Source organism: Protopterus annectens, chromosome 1.part0 (genome assembly GCF_019279795.1).
Source record: "Protopterus annectens isolate FY-2018-M chromosome 1.part0, PAN1.0, whole genome shotgun sequence".
NCBI lineage: Eukaryota > Metazoa > Chordata > Ceratodontiformes > Protopteridae > Protopterus > Protopterus annectens.
The window spans coordinates 494,043,583-494,066,644 of NC_056725.1; the positions used below are offsets into that span (position 1 = coordinate 494,043,583).

Consider the following 23,062-nt stretch of genomic DNA (forward strand, 5'->3'; position numbering starts at 1 on the left):
CAGGGATTGAAACTGTAGATTATTTTAAGGACCTGGGTAATATGAGTAGATCCACCTTTGGGTTTTTCTAATTTTATCAACCAATTGGGTAATGATAGTTGTAAAACTATAAGTTGTACAAAAAGATTATGGTATAAAGTCTAGGAAATCAGTGTTTTGTTAGTTGTATTAGACCCAAACTCGAGTATGGAATAACAATATGGAAGGCTAATAAGAAAACAAGCATGAGTAAACTGGAAAGAGTACAATGGAAATATACCAAATGTACACATGCATGTGAAAATTTAAGTTGTTACGAAAGACTAAAATATCTGAACGTGTACATTCTGTCATATAGATATTTAAGAGGAGACCCTATTCAGTTATGTAGGACATTTAGAGGCAACTACCTTTGTGAATGTTTGGGACTATCAAGAAGTAGTTGAGAATCATTAGACAACTTATGTAGAAGATTCTGCAGGAATGAGAAGTGTACTAATTGGTTTTCTGAGACAGTATCTGATGCATGGAATGGACTACCAAATTACATTAAAGCAAGCACTAGTTCAGATATTTTTAAGAACAACCTGAACACTTATTATGGGAACAACAGTTCTGGTATATTGTCAGGCTAGAATAGCATTATTGCTATGCTTGAAATATTTATATGTATGTATGTATATATGTAACTAAGATAAAAATGCAGGGTAATGAAGTAAAAATGACACACTGGTACTTCCCCACCTACCTGTTAAAAAGAGAGAGTTTAAGAAATGGGTAGTGGAAATTATTTGAGGGTTATTATGGAAGTTATACATTTCTTTAAAAGTTATAGTTAGTGAGTGGAATAAAATGAAAGTGGAATTTCAAAATAGGATAGAAATAAAAGAGAGAGTCATGGTTAAGAAGTAACAATAATTATTTAGAGAAGCTGACAAAGGTTAATGTATTGCAGAATAAGGACGATTTCACAGAACAAGAAGAGGTGCAACTATAGAGTGCTAAAAAGAAAATAAGGGAGTATCTGAATAATATGCATGAGTGTAAAAAGATTGCGGTTAACTGTTTTTTTTTACTTTAAATTTTGTTTTTATTTTATTTTAAAATATGATGTTTTGTTAAACATTACATGAATTCAGAATGAATAACATATATACAGTTTTAAAACCTATAAACATCAGAACATTGTATAACTATATACATTGGTGTCTATACAGAAGAAAGCAATAAATACATTTAAGCACATTGTGAAGAATGATATATTAGTTCATATATCTTTGTCCATTTTCTCAAATATTTCCAGTATTTAAATTCAAGAGTTATAAAATGATGTAGGTCTGGTAGTTCTGTTTTTCAGTGTATATATTTCCATATGTCCAACTGTTAAACATAAGTTTTTAAATCCTTTGAACTTGGGAGAAGCCACACTTTTCTAGCGAATGGTGATGACTTTGCATGCTACTGCCATCAATGTCTATAGGATTTTAAAATCTTTTTTTGGCACACAGTCCGGGATGGGAGAATTGAATAAAATCATTGATTTTGTTAATCGGTAATTATCATTAAAGACAATCTGGAAAAAATAATTAATATTATTCCAGTACAAAGTGAGACACTTGCATTCATAGAAAACATGATGCCAGTCAGCTCTTGTTTTAATTTGACATTTCCAGCATTGATCCTCACTAGCAAATATTTTGGCTAATTTGTGTGGTATATAAAAATGTCTATGTAAATATCTCCAAGTGAATAGTTGCCAGTATATTGACAATGTTGACTGTTTTGAGGATTTTAAGATATTTTTTTTCTTCTTCATTAGGAGAGTGGTTGTTTATCTGTGTGTAATAATCCCAGTAAGTGTCTACATGGTAGACTTTTCTTTAACAGTTTTGTAAATATTAGATAGGTAACCACCATGATAAGGTTGACTTGTGATTATAATAAAATATTCAATGAATTTTGGAACAGTATGTCTGACTGTTACTTGCATTTGTTTGGTTTTATATATAAGGTATTGCCTTAGATTTTGCAGAAGTAGCCATGAGTTATTTATATTATATTTGTTAACTATTTGATCATTAGTTAATATTTCCCTTGTTCTGCCAGTTGATGCCAATAGCTTACTGAGCCTTTCTTGAGTCTATTCATTTTCTAAATTTGTGATGTATCAAAGATAGTGGGTGTAAAGGCTATGGGGAAAGGTCAGAAAAAAAACATAATATTTGGGACTTTGTTTATGTATATTTTAAATGTTGTTAGTGTAATATTTATATACTTTTATGGCAGTTTGTTATTTTTATTTTTCCCACTAAGTGATCTTTTAACATCCAAACAAGGTGTGATGGTATGATAGTTAAATGGTCTTGTATGTGGTTGTAACTAAGTTTTATATAAATCTGTCACGTATTTGTTTCCAAATAGGTATGTAGTAGGCATTTAACTATAAAGTTATATTTTTGACAACAAAGGATATAATGTATGTCTCAATGTCTGGTAAATTAATTCCACCATCTTCCCAATTTGGGGTTTGTTTGGGAACCATAAAACGTTTAATATTAGTTTGTTACATCTTTGAATGATATACTTGGGTGGTGGCAGTGAAAAACTTTGTATTAGATATAATACCTTGGGAAAAATGATTGGTTTAATAAGATATAATCTGTATCCCATTATAAACATATATTTGTTCCAGTTAGATATTGTTTGCTCTATTTTATCAAGTGTTTTTTATAGTTGAATATAAGTGAATCAGTTAAGACTTCAAGTAGATCTATACCTAAATATTTTTGTTATCCACTGCTATGTATTTGGAATATTTTTTGTTTATATGTTTCTTTTATTATTGCATGGCATGATTTTTGTTTTGTTTTCATTAAGCTGTAAACCTGAGACACGTTCAAAATTATTTGCATCACTAAATAAAACCTGCAAAGATTTGTTAGTGTCAGTATGTCAGGGTCTATAATAGATCACCAAATGCTTAAAAAAGCGAACAGTGATTGATCGAACTTATGTAAGCAAAAGTTTAAAATATCGAAGCAACAGAAACCCGAATGTTTTCATAGGGAAAGAATTTGGTTCTCCGTTTATGTTGTTTCGGTATTTTCAGTGCTTTGGTGGAAAGTTACGGGTCGGGTTCAGGCAAGTGTGCGATTGTGTGGATGTGAGTGTTAGTGCGGGTTAGGTGAGTTAGGGTTAGAGCTCGGGTTAGGTATGTGTGCGATTGTGTGGACGTGAGGGTTAGGGCAGGTTAGGTGGGTTAGGGTTAGGGAGCAGGTGAGGTGAGTGTGCGATAGTGACGGATCTTAGGGTTAGGGTTTGGGTTAAGGTAAGTGGATAGTTAGTGGTGTGTGTATAGTTTAGTGTAGGGTTAGGTGTCAGATTTTAGGTGTATGTGTGTGGATTGCTGTTTGTTTGGTGTGCTTGTGTTGTGTGGATGTGTTTTGGATCGTCGATTTTTTTCCCTAGGAAAAAAAAAATCACTGTTCTGACAGTTCGAGATTGTAAGTTTTCACTTACATAAGTTTGATCAATCACCGTTTGCTTTTTTAAGCATTCAGTGATCTAATATAGACCCGTATGTCATCGGTAAAGAGTTGTAGTTTAAGGTTTAAAGTTTTGTTAATGTATATGCCTTTAATACTGTTATCTGATCTAATTTGGTTTGTAAAGGGTTCTATAAATTATGCAAATAGCAGGGGTGATAAAGGACAACCTTGTTTAGTTCCTTTTTTTATTTGTATGGGACCTAACCTATGTGATCTCAATTTAACATATGCTATGGAGTCTTTATATAATGACTGGATGAGAGTGTTAAAAGTTGTGGGAAATTTATATTCTTTTAAGACTAATGGTAGGAAGTTCCAGTTAACAGAATCAAAGGCTTTGTTAATGTCTAGGGAAATTATGTTTAAATCTAAGTTTATATGTTTACTATAATCTGTTAGTAACAGAATTCTTTTAAGGTTGTCATATGTATTTCTTCCTTTGATAAAGCCTGTCTGATCTTCATGGATTAACATGGGGAGAATGTGTTTGATCCTATCTGCATATATTGCCATGAACATTTTGTAATCTATGTTTAATAAGGGTATTGGCCTATATGATGAGCATCGTTTCTCATCTTTGCCTGTTTTAATTATTGGGAATATCAATGAGTATTTCCAAGAGGGTGGAATATTTGCATCTTGTTTAACTATGGTTGTTGTTGTGTCTTTCGGCTTTTCCCGGTTAGGGATCACCACAGCGGAACTCTGGACCACTAATGATTGGCAGTAGATTTTTACATGCTGAGTTGCCAGCTCTGATGCACAACCTTCAACGAAGGTATGCCCATTCACGCATGTCTCCACACAGAAGACGCTCTAGCTGAGAATCTTACTGTGAGGCGACAACGCTACCGCAGCACCACCACCGCAGTTTTATGGTATATACTTTTAAAAGTGAAGCTATAGCTTGATTAGGTGTTAATTTATACATTTCTGGTAGTATATTATCTGGACCAGGTGCTTTATTTACTTTAAGTTTTTTAATTTCTGATTTCAGTTCCGTCATAGTAATTGATTTATTTATAGTATTTATTTGTTCTTGTGTTAATCTAGTGAGCATTTTATTTTCAAGGTAATTTTTTTATATCTTTGGCGGGTATTTCTTGGGAATTTGAAGAATTATCAGAGTTGTATTGAAGTCTAAAACTTCTAAAATACCATTTAGATCTCTAACTTTTTTCTTGGTATTAGGAATAGATAATTATTTTATTTGTTTGGATTTGATTATTTTTTGTTCTGTTAGCTAGTTGTCTCTGGTGTGCTGGATTTGTGGAATAAGAATTTAGTTGCATCTTTTCTAGATTAATCATAATCTTATGGTGTAATATTTCTGCTTATTTGTTATTGGTTTTCTTTAAACTCTGTTCATTTTGTGATGTAAGCAGGTATTCTTGTGATGGGATTTGTGTTTGTATGTATACATTCTATCTCAAAAACTAGAGCATTATGATCCAATAACGGGTAATTTATTATTTTAACTTTATCAGTTTTTGTTGTTAAGTCATTAGTATGTACATCCTGTCAATTCTAGAGTTAGTCCTATGTCTATGTGAGTAAAAGGAATAATTTAATGAGTCTGGGTCAGCAAATTCATTTGTAACTTTTATGTATGCTGTGTCTGTGAACTTTAAAAATGCCTTTGATATGGGTAACTTTCTTCTTGTGATTTCTGAATCTGTATCTTTGTCATCTATTATACAGTTGAAGTTTCCTGCTATTACCAGGCTACCTTTAGCTAAGTGTATTATTTCTTCAAAATGATGTTTTACTGTTCCTACTCCAAGTCCCGGTATCCAGTATAAATTAATTAAAGTGTATATATTTTTCTATTTAATTCCGTAGACACTAGACAAAACATACCAGATGTGTCATGATAGGTGTTAATTATTCTGGGAGATATGATTGCATTAAGAGTTAATATGGTTACTCCACTCTTCTTTTGTTTATATTGAGAGCTTACTAGTACTGTGTAGTTATTGATATTGAGACTGTTTATATCATTGTCTAATAAATGTGTTTGTTGAAGAAATACTGTGGTTTGTGTAAATTTATATACTTGAATAGACTTCTCCTTTTACTGCTGTTATTCCAACCATTAACCTTTATAGACAAACATTTCATGTTTTACTTTAATTTTGCATGACAGTATATGCAAATAGTTTTGAAACTTGATTTTGCTTTGTAAAAGTGATTTAAATTTTTCTTCATGTACGGGTTCTGTACATTTCCTGTAGACACCAAACCATTATAAAAAAAACAATGAACTCCTAAACTTGTAATTTTTAATCGTATAACCCATTTCCTATCACTATGAGGTAATATGGCATGCTGTTTAAAGGAACAACAATAATTACACAGTTTACAGTCGCAGAGTCTTTTGCTGCTACAAGAGGTTACACTGTTTAGCGCAAAGGGAAATTTTGTTACTAAAAGCTTGGCCACACAACGAAATTTGAAGAGACACTACCAGGGGTGTTCGAGCACTTATTGGATCTCTATGGTAATATTGTTTTATTGTTATTTGTTGGAGAATATCCAGAAAGCTAGTATATTTACAGCATTCATTTAAATATGAAACTTTATATATTTCCTTGGCCACCATTTATTAAGACAAGCAAACCTGCATTAATGTTTCTAGAGGCATTTCCACAGATTACTGATGTAATATATAGCTGAACATCACCTGTTGTATATGTGTACTGTTCAAACGCTGGAAATTCTCAACATAAATCTGTACATCAACACATAAAATAATGTCTCTCAGTATGTCTAATAATAATGCAGTTAAACTATGTCAAAGCAGTAACTTTGTATAGGATTTTACTTCATTTGATATGTGCACAGCCTAACAAGAAATTTATAAGTATCTGTTTATTAAATCAAATCAAATTATTTTACCCCGTTCAGCTTAGGTGAATTAAATGATTAATAACTGTCAGCAACATAAAGGTGGCTGTGTCTTTGTGGCTGCTAGTGTTTACTATATTGTAAATATCAATTTAAATGGAAAAGCTTAAGTTTTATTTTTTTGTTTTCCAGTGTAGTTACCTAGTTTGCAGATGATTTTCTTTTGCTTACTATGTTTGAAGATGTAATTGAATACATCATTGTGTTTATTTTACACCTATTTACTGTTTCTCTATTTCTGGGAGTGCTAGCACTTTAAAAAAGTGTGTTCTTTTGAGATTTACGTTGTTGTCCTCTGACGTTGAGGTTACAGTTTATTCAAAGGTCAGCATACGTAAGCTTGAAGCGTTCGCAGAAGAAAATTAATGTGTTTGGATACAGCCAGGAGTGTAAATTTAAGGGTAATATCTTAAGGACAGTGCAGGGAAAGAGATGGTGATTTCTCTTTTACTTTCAAGGTAAAGCTCATGCGAATGTACTAAGATGTTTGTAAGTGGATGTGTTATGTGCGAGATAATCTGTATGTCACTTTTTAAATGAAGCAAACAACATTGTATGTATAGACCTGTACATTCACACTTCAATCAATCACCTCACCTTGATGTAATTAGTTGCTATAACAATATATGTGCATCAAATCTCTAATTGCAAATATCATTTAGCATGTTCCCACCATCCCCAAACTGCATGTTTTTCACACTCAAAAAGCTTTGCTTAAAAACGCTATAAGTTCAAAGATTCCAGAAAAGTTATAACACATTGTTAGACAAGCGAAAATACACAGTGACACTTATATCAGTTTAAACTCCATATTAAATTATATGAATCGTGGCATATATTGTTCTATGTGTTTTACATGTTGATGGTAGAATCAGACCTCTAATAACTAAATGAAGAAAACTGTTCTTATCTATTAAGTATACTGTATTTGTATAGACTATGATGTTTACGATTAATTTACTTAGTTTATATTAAGTCTAAGTTTATTTAAGAAAAGATAAATGTAAAAAGTACCTGTTATTTTAATGAGTTTGATAACTGGAAGATTTCTTGATGGTTTTTATGGCATTGTTTAAACTTTTTTGAAGTATATGTAATCTCCCTCTGAGGAAACTTGACTAGTACAGCCCCCACACCATGGTTTGAAGCATACACCTATACAAAAAATGTTTTGCCATAATCTGAACTGGCTAACACTGGGAGGTCCTCCTCTTTATGCTTTTGGAGTGCCTGCTCGTAGGCTGGGGTCCACATTATCTTATCTGGCCTGTTATTCCTTCTCAGCTCTATGAGGGGAGCAGCTATTGTACTATAATTGGGAATGAACGTTCTGTGGTACCCTGCTGTCCCAAAGAATGCCCTCACCTGTTTTTTGGTAACAGAGGCAGGCCATACCTGAATAGCTTCCACTTTGGCAGGTTCTGGCCTAATCTTACCACTCCTCTCTCTGTCCCAGATAAGAGACCTCTGCCATAACCACCTGACACTTACTGGGCTTAATGGTCAACTCTGCCCTCTGCAGTCTGCCCAGCACCTCCCTGACATGCCAAAGGTGCTGTTGCCAGGAATGGCTGTAGATGGCAATAGCATCGAGGTAAGCAAGGACATAATCTCCTGCTCCTGCTAAAATGTGATCTACCAGCCTCAGGAAGGTCGTTGGGACATTTTTCATTGCAAAGGGTATCTTCGTGAACTTGTATAATCCGAAAGGAGTTCCAAAGGCTGACCTTTCTCTGGCAGTGGGAGTCAAGGACACCTGCCAGTAGCCCTTGGTCAGATCAGTAGTGGTCAGATACTTAGCCCTCCAGCTTCATCTGTCCTAGACATGGGGTAAGCATTTGACTCTATTTGACTGTTTAGTTTTCTGCAGTCCACACAGAATCTGATTCTACCACCTTTCTTTGGTACCAGTACCAGTGGGGAGGCCCAGGGACTGCTGGACTCCTGGATTACCCCAGTTGCAACATTTCCTGCATCTCCTCCTTCAAAGTCTTTCTGACTCACTCAGGCACCCTGTAAGGGTCCTGCTTGATAGGTCTTTGGGGTCCTGTAACCACATGGTGCTGCACCAGGTGGGTGCACCCAGGTTTCCAAGTGAACATGCCTCCAAACTCCTGCAACACTGCTTGAATTTCTCGAACATGGGTAGGGGATAGCTGCTGAGATATTGCTACCCCTTCCTCGGATGTTAGTCCAATCCTCAATGAGGAGATTAGTCACCAGATCTCCTCAGAGTCCTCCTGCCACCCACTGCAAATACTCAGCACCAGGGTCTCCATATCGTGGTAAGGCTTCATCATGATATCATGGTACAGTTTGTGCCCCTGCCTTCTGCCTAACAGGCTTACCATGTAATTAACATCACTGACCTTCCTTACCACTTTGAAGGGTCCCTCCCAAGCTGCCTGCAGCTTATTGTGTCTTGACAGGAATGAGCACCATAACCTGCTGTCCTACAGCATACTCTTGGACTTGAGCATTCCTGTCATACCAAACCTTTTTCCTGCTGTTGAGCTTCTGCCAGGTTCTCCTGGGCCAAGACCATGAGCTCTCTAAGACCTTGTCCTGAAGTTTAGGACATATGCCACAACATATTATCTAAAGAATAACTGTTCCGTAGCTAACTCAATTAATACATCAAGGCAAGAGTAGATCCTGATATACTTACTTCCACAAGGCAAGGTGATGAGCTTTTAACTAACTTCATATCAGGTTCCAAAGTAAAGAAAAGAAAAACTGCTGTGAGTTCCATCTGCTCAGTACTGGTTATAGAATGACATCACATTTGATCACCTGACTCTGGTACAATACACACTCAGAGCTTTGCTAAAATCTGTTGCAGTATCTGAAAGTTACAGAACAATTTCAAAACCTTTTACTCTTTCCTTCCAGAATTCTCTGTTTAAGCATATACATTTAATCAGTTGTAATAACATTGTTGACACATTTTTTAAAACGAGCCTCTGTACAAATCAGTGTGACAGTCAAATGACACAAAATTCTCCACAAAACTCCAGCTAAATATGCTGGCATATGTTAGACATGCACTGCCCTATTCTTCCTGGCATAGATGGCAACACCTCACATCGTCACATGGGGTATTGTATCAAATGCTTTAGCCAGATCTAGGTAGGCAATATGTACTGTTTTCCCTTCATGCATTGCCTTAGTGACCTTTTTAAAGAAGTCCATCAGATTCAGTAAGCAGGACCTTCCATTTAATAAAACCAAACTGGGAGGGATCCAGTGTCTGATAATTCTTTCTATGGCTTTGCAAATAAGACTAGTGAAATTAATTGGTCTGTACTTTCCAGGATCTGTTGAAGGTCCTCCCTTATGAAGGGGGATGACTGTCGCATTCCTCCATTCGCTTGGCCCAAAGTCTGTTTTAAGACTATAATTAATGACTCCAGGGGTCCTGATACGTTGTATTTTAGACTGTTCAGAAGACATCCTGGGATGTTATCTGGGCCCATTAAGGGCATGTTCTTGATTTTAGTGTGTGCGATCAGTACATGCTCCCTTGTTACAGTTGGAGGTGGTCATGCTTTGAGTGTAGTTTTTCGGGAATGGCTGGGGATGAGTTGGGGGCGGTAAAGTTAGAACTGAACTAGTCCTGTAACAGTTTGCTCTCTCACCAGGCTCAATGAATATGGCATCATTAACCAACAGTTCAGCACATTGTGCTATGTTGCCCTTGAAGTTCTAACATAACTATAGAAGACTTTATGGTTATCTTTCACATGGGAGGCTATCTTAACCTCGAAGTTGGATTTGCTTGACCTGATTAACCCTCTTAGTTGCCTGTTTAGTTTAATGAGCGTTTTTATCTTTAGGGGAATTACAATTCCTGATTTTTTCCATTTTTTTTTCCTTTTGTTGTATATTCTGTTTAATTTGGGATACCACCAGCGCAGTTTGTTTCTAGGGCTAGTCCTTGGTTTACTTCTAGTAGGTACAGCAGCCTCTGTGCAGCCATTGACATGGTTGTACAGAGTTTCTGACAACAATTCAGCATATGCTGCTGTGTTCTTGGGGTTTGGAGGGGTATTAAATTTAGACAAACCATCACTTAAATAATTTGCCTTGAAATTGCTCCTAACTGTTATGGTTTTAATGGTATTACAGAGCTGATTTTTGATTTTGGAGGAGACAGCTTTATGGTCTAACTTTACCAGGGAGGACAACACATGGGGGGGCTTCTGCATTCTACCATATTTGTGATCATGAGATCCAGTATGCTGGAGCCCCTGGTGTGGGTATTCACTATCTGGTCAAGGGTGTTTTATTCATGAAGTCCAGGAATCTCTGTGCCTGTAGATTTGAGGCCGTGTAGGTTTTCCAGCCTATAGAGCGGTAGTCAGTCTCCCACAGGTAGGATGTTTGGATGATAAGTGTCTCCAGTAGATCAAAGTATGCATTGTGAGCTTCTTGAGATATGGAGGGTGACCTGTAGTAGGATATGGTATGGGATTTTGTCTGTGGTGATCTATGCATGAAGGTACTCCAGCACATCATGCTGTTTGACCACACTAGAGCTATGCTTGTTAATATAGAGTGAGACACCTCCACCTTTAGCCCTTGTCTGTGCAGTTATTGGTCTAAAATTGTGGAAGGCACTTAAACCTTGTACTTGGGGGGGGGTAATCTGTGCTGCTTAAACTGTCTTGATGACTGCAGAGATGTCTGTTTTCTTGAGTGTGAGAAGGGCTTGGGGGTGTATTTTTTTATTTAGGCTCGTGGCATTGAGCAGTAACACCTTGAGGTTCAGTTGAGTTGATTTTGTTATGTTGGTAGGTTTGTCAATTTGGCATTGGCTAAAAAAGGCACTGTGGGTATGGATAATGTTTTAGCCAGTGTTTGAAAACCTAAAGGGGACAGGTGCATGCCATTTCTGGCAAAGCAATGTGATCTGTTAACTATGTCCTCCCAAGCTGATAAATATTGGATCCCGCTTGACGAGTGGATTGGAAACAGAAAGTTTACCCCGGGGAAAACTTCAGTGGCTCTGCTGGACAGAGGCACAGGGAACTAATCTAAGGGGGTGGCGAAAGCCAACACATTCTGGCTAGGCTTATAAATGCCTTTGGGCAGATAGCCTAGTACCTACCTATGAACCTATAGAATAACGCCAGAAAGACAGCCAGTTGTTAAAGTCAGTCATTTTTTTTGTTCATGTTGTGACATCATCCTCGGTGATGGTTATATCCTGCTCAATGCTATGCTCATACCAATCTGAGACACATACTCTGAAACTTCCATAATGTTTCTCTTCAGGTGGTATATCACCAGTGTGGGAGGGGATCTGTATGCACGGTGGTAATGCAGGCATGGAAGATTAACCGGGAGTTCAGCTTGACCCTTGAGAAAGTGTACATTTCATCACAGGTGAATGTGCTGGCAGACAGACTAAGCAGATGTTAGGCAGACCTACATTAGTGGAAGTTCTGCATTTGACCAGTAGGTGAGGTTTGCCAGAAGTGGATGTTTTTTCTTCCATAGAAAGTAAGCAACTGAGAACATTTTGTTTCAGCAGCTCCAGCAACTTGAAAAGTAGATGCACTATCCATGAACTGGACAAGATCTACTTTTTATGCTTCCTATCCTTTACCCCTGCTCACTTGAGTACTACAGAAAATCAAGGAGGAGGGTCCGGAAGGTGTCTATTTGTATAACTTTTGGCCCAGGCAGTAGTAGTTCTCCCTCCTACTAAGCCTTACAAGGGTAGTCTCAAACATGCTTCCTCAGTATATGGAAGTCTTGACCCAAAGAAAGGTCTCTACTGCATCCCAGCTTGACATCCCTAAGGCTGACAGCATGGATGATCTAGCTCTCCTCCAGCCACAAGTTTTCAGAGGAAATCATAGCTAGCAAATGAAAAAGATGCTGTCTGTCCTTATCTCTCTCTCCTTGGTACCTATACAAGAGCCTGGATCTGACTGCAGCCAAAGTGTAATTTGTCCTGAATTACTTTTTAGAACTCTACAAAGCAGGTCTGTCTGTGCACCTTTAAACATTTAAGTGAGCATAACTACTACTGAATACTCCCTTGTATTTCCAGTTATTAAATAAGTACCTAAAGGAGTACTGCATCATAAACCTTATGGGGAGAAGTTACCCCACCATGAGACCTCTTCAAGTATCCTGGAAGATGCTGTTCTTGCTGGTTGTGACATCTGCTTGGAAGATATCATAGCTGCAAGCAATGATGTGCAAAGTACCATTTCTGATTTTTACAAGGATAGTGTCCCTTTGTACAAACCATTCATTCATGCCAAACATAGTAACTGACATCCATTTCAACCAATCGCTTTACCTTTTTATGTTTTTCCCTAATCCACAGAACAACAAGAAGAGAGCACTAAATGTGAAGGATTTGCATAGATGATTGAAATTTTATTAGATTCTGTTTGAGTAAAACCAAGGAGACAAGAAAATTAGATTAACTATCTTTGATATTTTTCTCATTCTTCTAATTTGCAAAAGGAGGGGAGGGAGCCTATGAACAAATGGGCTCTAACTGGCTTGCACACTGCATATGTTTTTGTTATTCTGCGTTTGGAAAGTCAGTCCCAGGACATGTGAAAGCTCATTCACCTAGTGCTTCACTAGCCATTGCAGTATTCATTAGAGGAGTAAGCACCCATTCAATTTGGAATAGCTGCTTGGGCCTCAGTCCATGGATTCTCAAAGCATTATAATCTAGGGACTGTATCCAGGGGCAGGACAAGGTAGCATGTACTTTACTTCAAATTCTGCTTTCATAATGAACACACCGAGGTTGAGCCACCCACTGGTCCACTGCTGTGGAAATAATCTCAGTTATTATGACTCCCAACATAAAATAGTTTGATGAACACAGTACAGTCAAATTAAGAGTTTAGTGTAGTTGTAGATGTTCTAGTACATTCAGTGTTGCAGTATATGTCCCGACCACCATCACTCTTCTCACCTTTTTTGCACATTCTGGGGGGGGGGGTTTAGGTACCCTTCTTCATGACCTTGTTTTCTACCAGCACATTCATCTCCTTGCTTTTGCTGTCTTTCACCTTGACATCCAAAATTCCCAAAGAGGATGACTGGGACCTCATGAGTGAATTTTCAGGTGAAAGGGATGCCACCTTTCTTTCCCCCCTTCTTTTTCTTGACTCCACCCTTGCTGTGGTACCATAGGCAAGCTTCTTGCCCAGCTAGGGCAAGAAAGATCTTTAGATGTGTCAACCAACTCTCCTGTTATACCACTGATGTTGTGACACAGGAAGTCAAATGAAGTTACTGGGGGAAGGTACAGTTCTGGAAGTCAGGTTTGACAGAAGCGACCTACAGGTGGGATACTCCACGGATTATGACTGCAATGGTGAGTGAACTCAATTATCTACAATTATGGTGAGTTTCTAAGGTTACTGTAGTTTTTATGTATATATTTGATTGTTGCTGGAGTTATTTTTCGATAGGCTTCCAGTTTAAGTAGGATCTGCTGAGGTTAACTGTCCTTACAACTGAATCTAACAGCATAAAATGAGGTTCTGAAGTGCTTTCTGGTGCTCTCAGATGTGAGTCTGCAGTATTTTACCATTATAGCACACCTGAGTGTCTTGTCAATATTTGTGATGTTTGTATATCCCAACTCTTTCTGAATCTCTTTGTTTAAAGTGTTTCTTCATTGAAGAGTAAAGACAGCTTATTTCTGCATGGGAAGTTATTCTTGGCCTGGACATGCTTAATGGCAAACATTTCCAGCTATCAATTAGTTGAAACTGAAGTTCTACATTTAGAAAGTTGTTTACTTAGTGGTGATACTGTTTTTCATTAGTATTTAACAAGACATTCTTATCCCAACCCGCTACCACAGACAAGCATTTATGTGTTGCTGACTTCAAGAATGAAAGAACATACCTCCTGCATACAATGGAAGTTAAGTGCAGTTTTTATATTTATTTACACTGATATGACAAAGAGCTCAGAAAGGCAGTGCAGACCTTTATATTTTTAAAGACAACCTTGGTCAACTAAATCTCACACGTTAAATAACATTTTGGGTTCTGGCATGCCTGCTGCTCTATCACAGCACAGCAGAAACTGGAAAGCTTTGTCAGTGGCTTCTCCAACTCAAGTGGTGGCTGTCTTTCTAGGAAAATCTGTACTCACGCATATGTGACATCTTCAGCACATTAGCATGTTGCATAGCTTTATAAAGTACTTTACCCAAGATGTCTGTCAGACATAACTCTCATGCTAGTAGGACATTTTGCAACTTCATTCAGAGAAAATATAAAAATGGCGTGCACTATACATTTACAATATTTGCTGAGAGTCTTAATTTACTCTTGTACTTTTACCTACACACTGACTTTCATGAAGTCACCTGTCTGTGAAAGTTTTCTTTCTGTTCTTTGAATGAAACAACCAATTATGGTACATTTGTTGTATAATTTGAATTACTAGAACGTTTGTCTCATTTTTCTTTAACAAAGTATTATAACTTCATGTTAAAAAAAGAATCTGTACAACTGTTGGGACTATCACCAATATAAAGAGCCTAGCCTGTGGTACTGACTTTCAGCTTTATGGCTGTATGTGTTTATCTCATTGCTGGTATGATTCAAAACATGTTTTTTGAATGATTAGCACATGCAGTGTAGTACCTAACAGTTAGGAAGTAAATGTAAAAACTGGCCAAGAAAATTAGAAATTGTGATGAATATATTTTAGTTTGGGGTACACTTAGAGAGGAACACAGAGTTTTGTAATGGTTATTTTAGTAGCTGACTAATAGGATTCATTTTCTCTTTTTTGCAGCAACAGAAGTACATCGCTCAGGTCTTGCAGGATGTGCCGGTTGAAGAGGCTCAGGATAGTGAGGAGCAGGGCTCCCAAGATGAAGGACTGTTGAACACGGATTGCATCAACGAATCAGACTTTGTCTCTGGAGAAGACTGTCTAATAGACAATGAGGTCCACCAGTAATGGAATGGAATAAGTGGGAGGAGGGGAGTCAGAAGAAAGTGATGAATTGCGAGAGTAAAGTGAAGGACTGGTGTCTTCTTTAGCACACTTTTATTACTGTAGATCGGCAATCCAAGAAGAGTCGTGAGCACTGGCGTCTGCTGTGTTAAGTCTTTTCCAATATATCTGTAAAACCGGGGCATCTGCTAAAGAATCCCCCCAACACCAGTGATAAGACTAAAAGGAACAGATTTTCACACAAGGTTTAAACACTACTTCTCTTCCCTGTAATCCTCTTAACACTTTAGGAAGACTGAAGACATCAGCCAGTCGTGCACCAGTCTCTTCTGCTCCCATTGACCATTACATTTAAAACAACTTTGCACTGAACCGTCTTGGTCTGCTGTCTCCAGTGCTGCTACTGTACCTCACCAGGACAATAGAACTGAAAAAATAGTGATGCTGTTATAATCACCCACTACTGGTATGTTGGGTGGACTAGGTGTAAATAAGGGGGGGGGGGACATTCAGGTGGGAGAAGTCTCCTGTTCTACAATTAGTTCATATTTTAGATAACTATAACCAAAATGATGGCTAACAGAAATTGTCTGGGTTGGAAGTGGTCCAGTAAGTGTTTATCCGTTGCACTCCACATTAGTCAGACCTCACCATGGATAAGTTCACAGGATGGTGTCTGTTTTCACATTTGCTATAAGGTTTACTTTTGGCTCCTTTGATTGATTAATAAATTGCCAGGATGTCAGGAGACAGAACATATTGCATTGAGACATCACCTAGTTTGATTTTTCTGCCTTGTGGATTCATTAGTGGAAGATACTTGACAAAACAAGTCAAAACTCTAACCTGATTAGGTGTGTCCCTTCTGTTTCACCTGTGCTGATTTGTTGATCACATGCTACAGATGTGGTGTGATACATCCCTTTGCATCTTGCGATGTGGGCACAAGTGCTGCAGACATTTTGTGTTGCTAGAGTGGGAGTTTATAGAAATCTGAACTTGGTCATCTTGCACGTTAAATGTTCTCCAGGAAACAGGAGTGTCAGGGTTTATGTGAACTTATCCATTTTGCTGTTGCACTCATTGTAAATAGGGTCATTGGGGACTTTTTAAAAAGGGAATAATGAATCGTAATGTATGCTGCTGCTGTGGACTAAATTAGTGCACCAACATCTTACAGACTACTGGGAAAATGAAATGGTAGAGATAATGGAGAAGAGAGCATGGATAAGAACTAGCTTATCAGATGAAACACACACTTCTTGAAACTAGTTTGAAGAAATTAGTTTTTACATGGTGAAGACAGGGAAACATATGGTAATCTAGTTTCACTGATATAGGCTGAAAGGCCACTAGTATATTAATTACAGCCTAAATTTGTAAACCAAATAGTCAGTGTTTGAATCATAGTAACAGTCATTCAGTGCACTTTTCCTCCAAGTAAATTCATAAAACCTAGATATGTAAAGTGTACAGATATGAAAGTTGATGCATTAAAATAACAGAAATAAGGACACGTAATGTCTGTTGTAGGAATACACACTGAATATTTCCCACTACCCATATTCAGTGCTCCCCACACTTAGCTGGATGAGCCTAAAGGGCCTTTTTTCCCTCAATGAAGCAGTTGCACTTGCTTGTTACTTATATCACATTTGAACATTGCTATGTTCTTAAATAATTGGCCTTCTTGTCAAGCTGTGGGACTTTGGGCAGGCTGTTTTATACCTTTGCAGATTTTTTCACTTGAGACATATGGTCCTGTATATAATCAGTTCTTTAAAACATAAAAAGGAATCATTTTGAATTGCATGGATGTAGTTCTGGTGAAACTGGTATGGCTGATAATATCCTGTGGTTAGTAATTTGACAGTGGCTAGCTAGCCTATCCCATCAGCTGCCTCAGAAGTGGATAGAATGCTCCATGTTATTTGCTAGGTTTGAATCAAGTGCCCATTTGCTGTCTCAGTATTCATTTGTTCCGATTTAGTTTTCTTTGCCTTTCAGAGTTACAGATCTTCCCAGATTATAAAAATAAGCAGACACTGCTACTGTGTTAATAATGGCTTGTGTCTTAGTATGCTGTCGTAAGTCATACTACATACGGCGTGGATAATTGATATATGTAGTCATTGTATGGTAAACATTCTGTTAAACAAAACGTAATTCCACTGCTCAAGCAGATTGTGCACAAAATATCATAGTGTGGCAGTGGGTGCATCTACTTGGATTATTCAGCTAGAGTCTACACATACTAAAATGCTAAAGAATAAAGATACATATTTTTTAAATATACCTCTGTTTAATTAAACCCCTCTGTGTTTCTCCTCTGTTACTGGGTTCCTTCATTTGGACCGGCTAGTTACTTTTGCTGCTTTGTGGTGGGTTGGTAAACACAGTAGGAAAATGATCTACATACATATATTAACAAAGGCAAGGGTGACATCCCAGCAAACAATTTTAAGTGTTGGTAGATTTCAGTGAAATTGTATTCCCTTATGTGTGTGTGTGTGTGTCTCACTCTTTTTGTGCAGAACCTTCATTTGCTCACTGATAGTTTTAAGCATGTACTTCAGATCACCTCGGGAACTGCTGCTCTATGACCCAGATGAACCAAGACTCCCTAATAATTTAATGATGCAGTGTCATAGACTGGCAAGATTTGAATAGGCAAGAAGTACTGTGTTGCATTCAAGGGTATGATTAATTGCATCTCACAACCCGATTCATCACGGAGTACACACATATATATATATATATATATATATATATATATATATATATATATATATATAAGTTCTGTTGAAGATACTAATAGGTGTACATTATTACTAAACAAAACACTTATAGCTTTAATACATACATTTTTTACACCTCTGACCTGCCATTGCCTTCCTAAGTCTGGACCTGCAGATATGTACATTTCCAATTGGGCAGCCCTTAAAAAGTTAGATGAGTACTGTTACTACAGTGTGGTGCATTAATATAATACGAGAGAGGGAAGGAAAAGTATACCTGTACATTAAAGAATGTGAAGAAAAATGCAGTAAGTTAAATTGCTAGTTGTTCAGGTCAGTAGAGTTTAATGAATTACATTTGTTTAACCCTCATTGCCTGTTCAGTTAACCATGGTAATTCACTGCAGTTCACTTCCAGAACTAATGACTGCCTGGACTCCTTTACCATTTACTAGTGAAATAAATCTAATTGCCAGGTTCTGGTTGCACATGTATTTCATCAGGCTAACTTTGCACTTATTTCTGTTTTATTGTCTTTTTCTGCTGCTGTGGCCACTTTATATTGCTGTATATCTTGTCTTTTTGAGTATATTACTTTGTGTAGTAACTTCTGAACTCTCCCCCACACTGTCTGTTAAGTGGTTTTAGTTAGTTCAAAGCTTATAGAAACAATAATCAGTGAACACATTGGGAGAAAGGTCTTTTTTCTATAAGATAAACCACTTGTGACACTATCTTATTTGTTTACACAAAAGCAGATTTGTTAGTGTAAATTTCCACCTACACCTTGGTGCTCTGAAACTGTGTGCATAATTTTATACATGTGTATTTTATGTATCATTAAACAAAACAGAGATCTCTCCTCAAAAGGCTGCAAGACTCTGAATAAAGGGATAGAGCTTCCAGGCTCTCTTGATAGCTCCAGGACTTTAGGCCTGTGAACTTTTTGGTTAGGAACCTTTGATACCTTTTGTGAAATACACCACAAGGTGTGTTCTGATCGATACTGAGAATGAGGGAATGATTACCTCTGTAGACACTGATGATATTCCTTTGGTAATTTGCTGTGTTAAAAGGGTTTTATGACAACCTTTGTTACATAATGGTCAAAAGAAAGAGAATTATAAATCCAAGTGCCTAGGTCCTTGACTACATTTTCTTTTTGTAGTTGCAAGTTCAGGGACGGGGTTGTCTAACAACAGTGAGAATACTACACCTTTTAGCATTTAGTTTGAGCCCATTTTTAGTACCCCAAGAGTTTACTAGGGAGGGGTTATTCTGCTTGGTTTGGGCATCAGATGGTGACTTAACTCCCATTTAGTGGTCGACTGTAAACTTTGTGAGCCAGCTGTTCATTGGGATGTACGAAACAGCCTCAGATGGATAAGGTAGAAGACCTTGGTACCTAACTGTTCAGAACTCCAGAATTTTGATTGATGGGAACTAGGGCAGACTGCAGACTGCTTTATCAGTCCATCAGCCTCTAAAAGAGCATTAATAAGTGCTAAAAAGTGTTGTTAGTGCAAGAAAACATGTCAAAGCATCTTGTAATGATTCTTCCTACTGGAGGTTACTGAAGGTGTGGTGCTGTTTCAGTATTACAAACATAAGATGCAGGGTTTGAGTCTCACAAGGGATAATTGGCTAAGCCTACAATGGCTTACAAGGGCAGTTAGCCTAGTACTAACCTATGAAGACCCACCAACTGCAATGGTCTTTTCTTACGTTCAGCTTCTCTCTTGATCATCAGTGTTCTGTTAATGTTGTCAAATATTTGTTTCCCCTCCACAAAACCACATTTATCATTGTCTGTCAATTTTGGCATCTTAACTAATCCCATTCTTGACCAAAAGAACAGTCGACAACTTCAACTGAAACCGTGTATGAATATATGTGTATATATGCATACATGTATACATTAATTGCCTTTCCATCATTCCAGGCATTTTGTAGGTAACAATCCAATGCAGACTTATATTTTGCACTAACTCAGTGATAGGGGATGAGGAAGCTGGTACAGATATGACCTAATGAATTTTCCTCCACCAGTTGCATTATCTCCTGAATAATTAAATTGGTGTTACATGTGCCTCCCCCATTAAACAGAGGCAAATATTTGCTTCTTAATTAATGGAATCGGTGATGCTTTTGCACAGTGCCAGCCCCTTCCCATCAGGGAAGTGATACATCTGTCTGTAGCCTGATTTGATCCTGTATCTCACATGTGGTGGTAATTGGCATTCCTTCATCATCAGTTCAGCAACATACTTTTAATACTTTTAGAAAGCTGATGTGTGAGGGCTGGTGTTGTATGTATGTGCATATATATGTATATCCCAGATAGGGTAACCCAGAGTTATGTTAATGCAGGTAGCAATGCATCAGAGATGAAAGTCTGAAGTTTATAAGCCAAAGGAAGACTTTGAAGAGAAAAGGCTTGAGCCTAAAAAAGAAAAACAAAAAGTGTGTGTGTATGTGTTTGTGTGTATTTACACACACACACACACACACACACACACACACACACACACACACACACACCAAATTTTGAATACACCACAGCATGATATTCACAAGGATGCGCATGGACATACTTCAACATGGATAATACAAAATCAGCTGTCAGTGTGAAAGTATAGTATTAAGAATAATAATAATTAGAGCTTGACATTCTTTCGAAGTTACCCACAACTGTGACATTTTACCCTTGAAGATGAAGCCCAAGGTGATATACAGCATCAGAGATGGGTAAAACTGCATGACCAGGGAAGTAAATACTGTGGGAAGAAATAGCCAGGGAATTGTTATGGCTAGGCTTGTATAGGGCCTATAGCTTAGTACCAACCTATGAACCAATAGTCCTGGCAGAGTTTTTGCTTTTAAACAATGGCGCTATTAAAAAAAATCTCACTTTCACTAATGTAATACGTCCCCTGTATTAGCATCACTCCTTGATTCCCTAGTGTAGTTTCTCTGCTTGTTTGACACATTGGCTACATGTGCATGTGCTCACATGTGTAGGTGCACACAGAACTGGAACTGTAGTTTGTGTTATTGATGATGTGTTTTTCACTGAGTGGGTGTGCATTCCTTGCCAGTGCGACATTTTTTAATGGTTAAATTGTTTTATTGGCATCGCAAAACCAAGCATAAACTTATTCTAGAGTTTTCAGTAGATCTAGTCATTTCTGTCATGCCGGTAGATTCATTTAATGAGCTTTCATTTTCATGTTAGAAATGGCAATGGCAGACCTTTTTATTGAACTGGTTAGATTTATGTTTTTAGGAATTATTTTAGAGGCATTGTATGCTAGAAAAAAATGTTTTATTTTGTACCTTGTTTTTAAGTTCTTTTCTAAGAAAATGAGGCTGTTCTTTGGAGTGATATTGTTAAGCCTTACAAGTATGTTTCATCAAAAAAGTTTTTTAATACAGTATTTACATATTAATTTGCGTGTAAGAACTTTTGGGAAGAACATCTATTAGCTACTAACTTTCCATACATCACCAAGCTGTCCATTCGTTATGGCACAAGTCAGTCTGTCTCATTCTGAATAAGTTATTCTTGTTTCCCATAATTTTAACTTATGATTTCTTGAAAGCATTTACGTAAAAGCAAGGTCAGCATAGCACCAAGGCATAGATATAGTGCAGAACATGAAATGCTTTCATGTGTATCGACTGGAATTAAAATAAGGTGGCCAAAATCAAGACGTTTATTCTAAAATGAATTGTCAGATGTATTACCGAAAAGTTTGCTTGGTATTGGGTACCAAGTTAAGATGAGCCCCCCCCCCCCCAACACTGAATTGCACTTTCCTTTTCTACATTGTGCTTGCCACCAACGTGTGGTATGTTGTCATGCTCTTCTAACTTCTGAGATCAATTTTTGACTGGTTTCACTGGATATTTGTTGACCCATTTCAGTAGGTTTTCTGTAAAATGTTGCTTCCTGGCATCCCACCTGATTCTGTAAGTTATCTTTATGCTTCACTTTTCTTTATTGTATTTGTTTCTGTTGATATTATATTGTTCATTCTGGTGTAGTATGATTAAACATCAGACATCACTCTTCATTTAATTTACAGAATAAATGTACAGAATGTCCCCCCCCCCCCATTTAGAAATTAGCTTTGTCATACGGTTTTCACTTTTTATTCTCAACCCTTGGACATGAACTTGTGCATGCACATAAATATGGCCATTTAATACTTCATATTGGAGTCAAGATAGTTTGCATATTGGGTGTATCTGTATTCAGGATGAGGATTATGATTAAGTGTTTTAGTAAGCAAGTGAAACAGATGTCTTGATAACTTTGGTATTGCTTTTAGATGTCATTTCCTTTACAGATTGTGGTGTTAGCTTTTTCACTTTAAATGTTACGTTCCCAGTAGAAGGCATTTACCTCCTTGTAGTTTATGCCTTGAGTACTATGTTGATGTGGTTCACAGTTCCGTAAAAAAGTATACAAGTCATGCCTCTAAGGTTTTGGGGATAAAACTTAAAAACAAAAATAAGTAAGTAGAAGTAAAATAAGGTTTTGATGCATACGTATGTATATGTTAAGGATACTAATGCATTTTGTAAGCAGATGTTTTAGTGGTCTGGCTGTGTTGAATTGTCCATATGTACTGCATTTACTTCAGTTCTTTTGGTCCACTTCATTGCTGAAGATAACGTTACAGTAAGTGAATTCTCTTAACCTATTGAATAACTTAAAAATTAAATTGTTTACCTCTTGAAATAGTGGCCAGCATACCTCTCAGCACAAGAAATCTGGACAAAGCCATCAGTAATGGTGGACAAAGGCTTTGGATAGATCAAGGGGAAACTTGAGGTTAAAAATCATAGAGCCATGTCTAAAGCATATCAGTGAGATATGTAGAGTCTGGCTTCTACCATAACATGCCACCCAACAATCTT

The 23,062-nt window shown here is 37.2% G+C and overlaps 1 protein-coding gene across 2 annotated transcripts in view; it reads left to right on the top strand.

Annotated features, from left to right (window-relative positions):
- Positions 1-22,642, top strand: part of TMEM63B (transmembrane protein 63B) — a 2,399,602-nt gene extending 2,376,960 nt beyond the window's left edge. For both annotated transcript variants that reach the window (XM_044060665.1, XM_044060674.1), the window contains one exon: positions 15,234-22,642. In XM_044060665.1, the coding sequence (XP_043916600.1) occupies positions 15,234-15,401 (168 nt within the window). In that variant the 3' untranslated portion in view covers positions 15,402-22,642. The remainder of the gene's footprint in view (positions 1-15,233) is intronic.
- Positions 22,643-23,062: the final 420 nt, after the last annotated feature.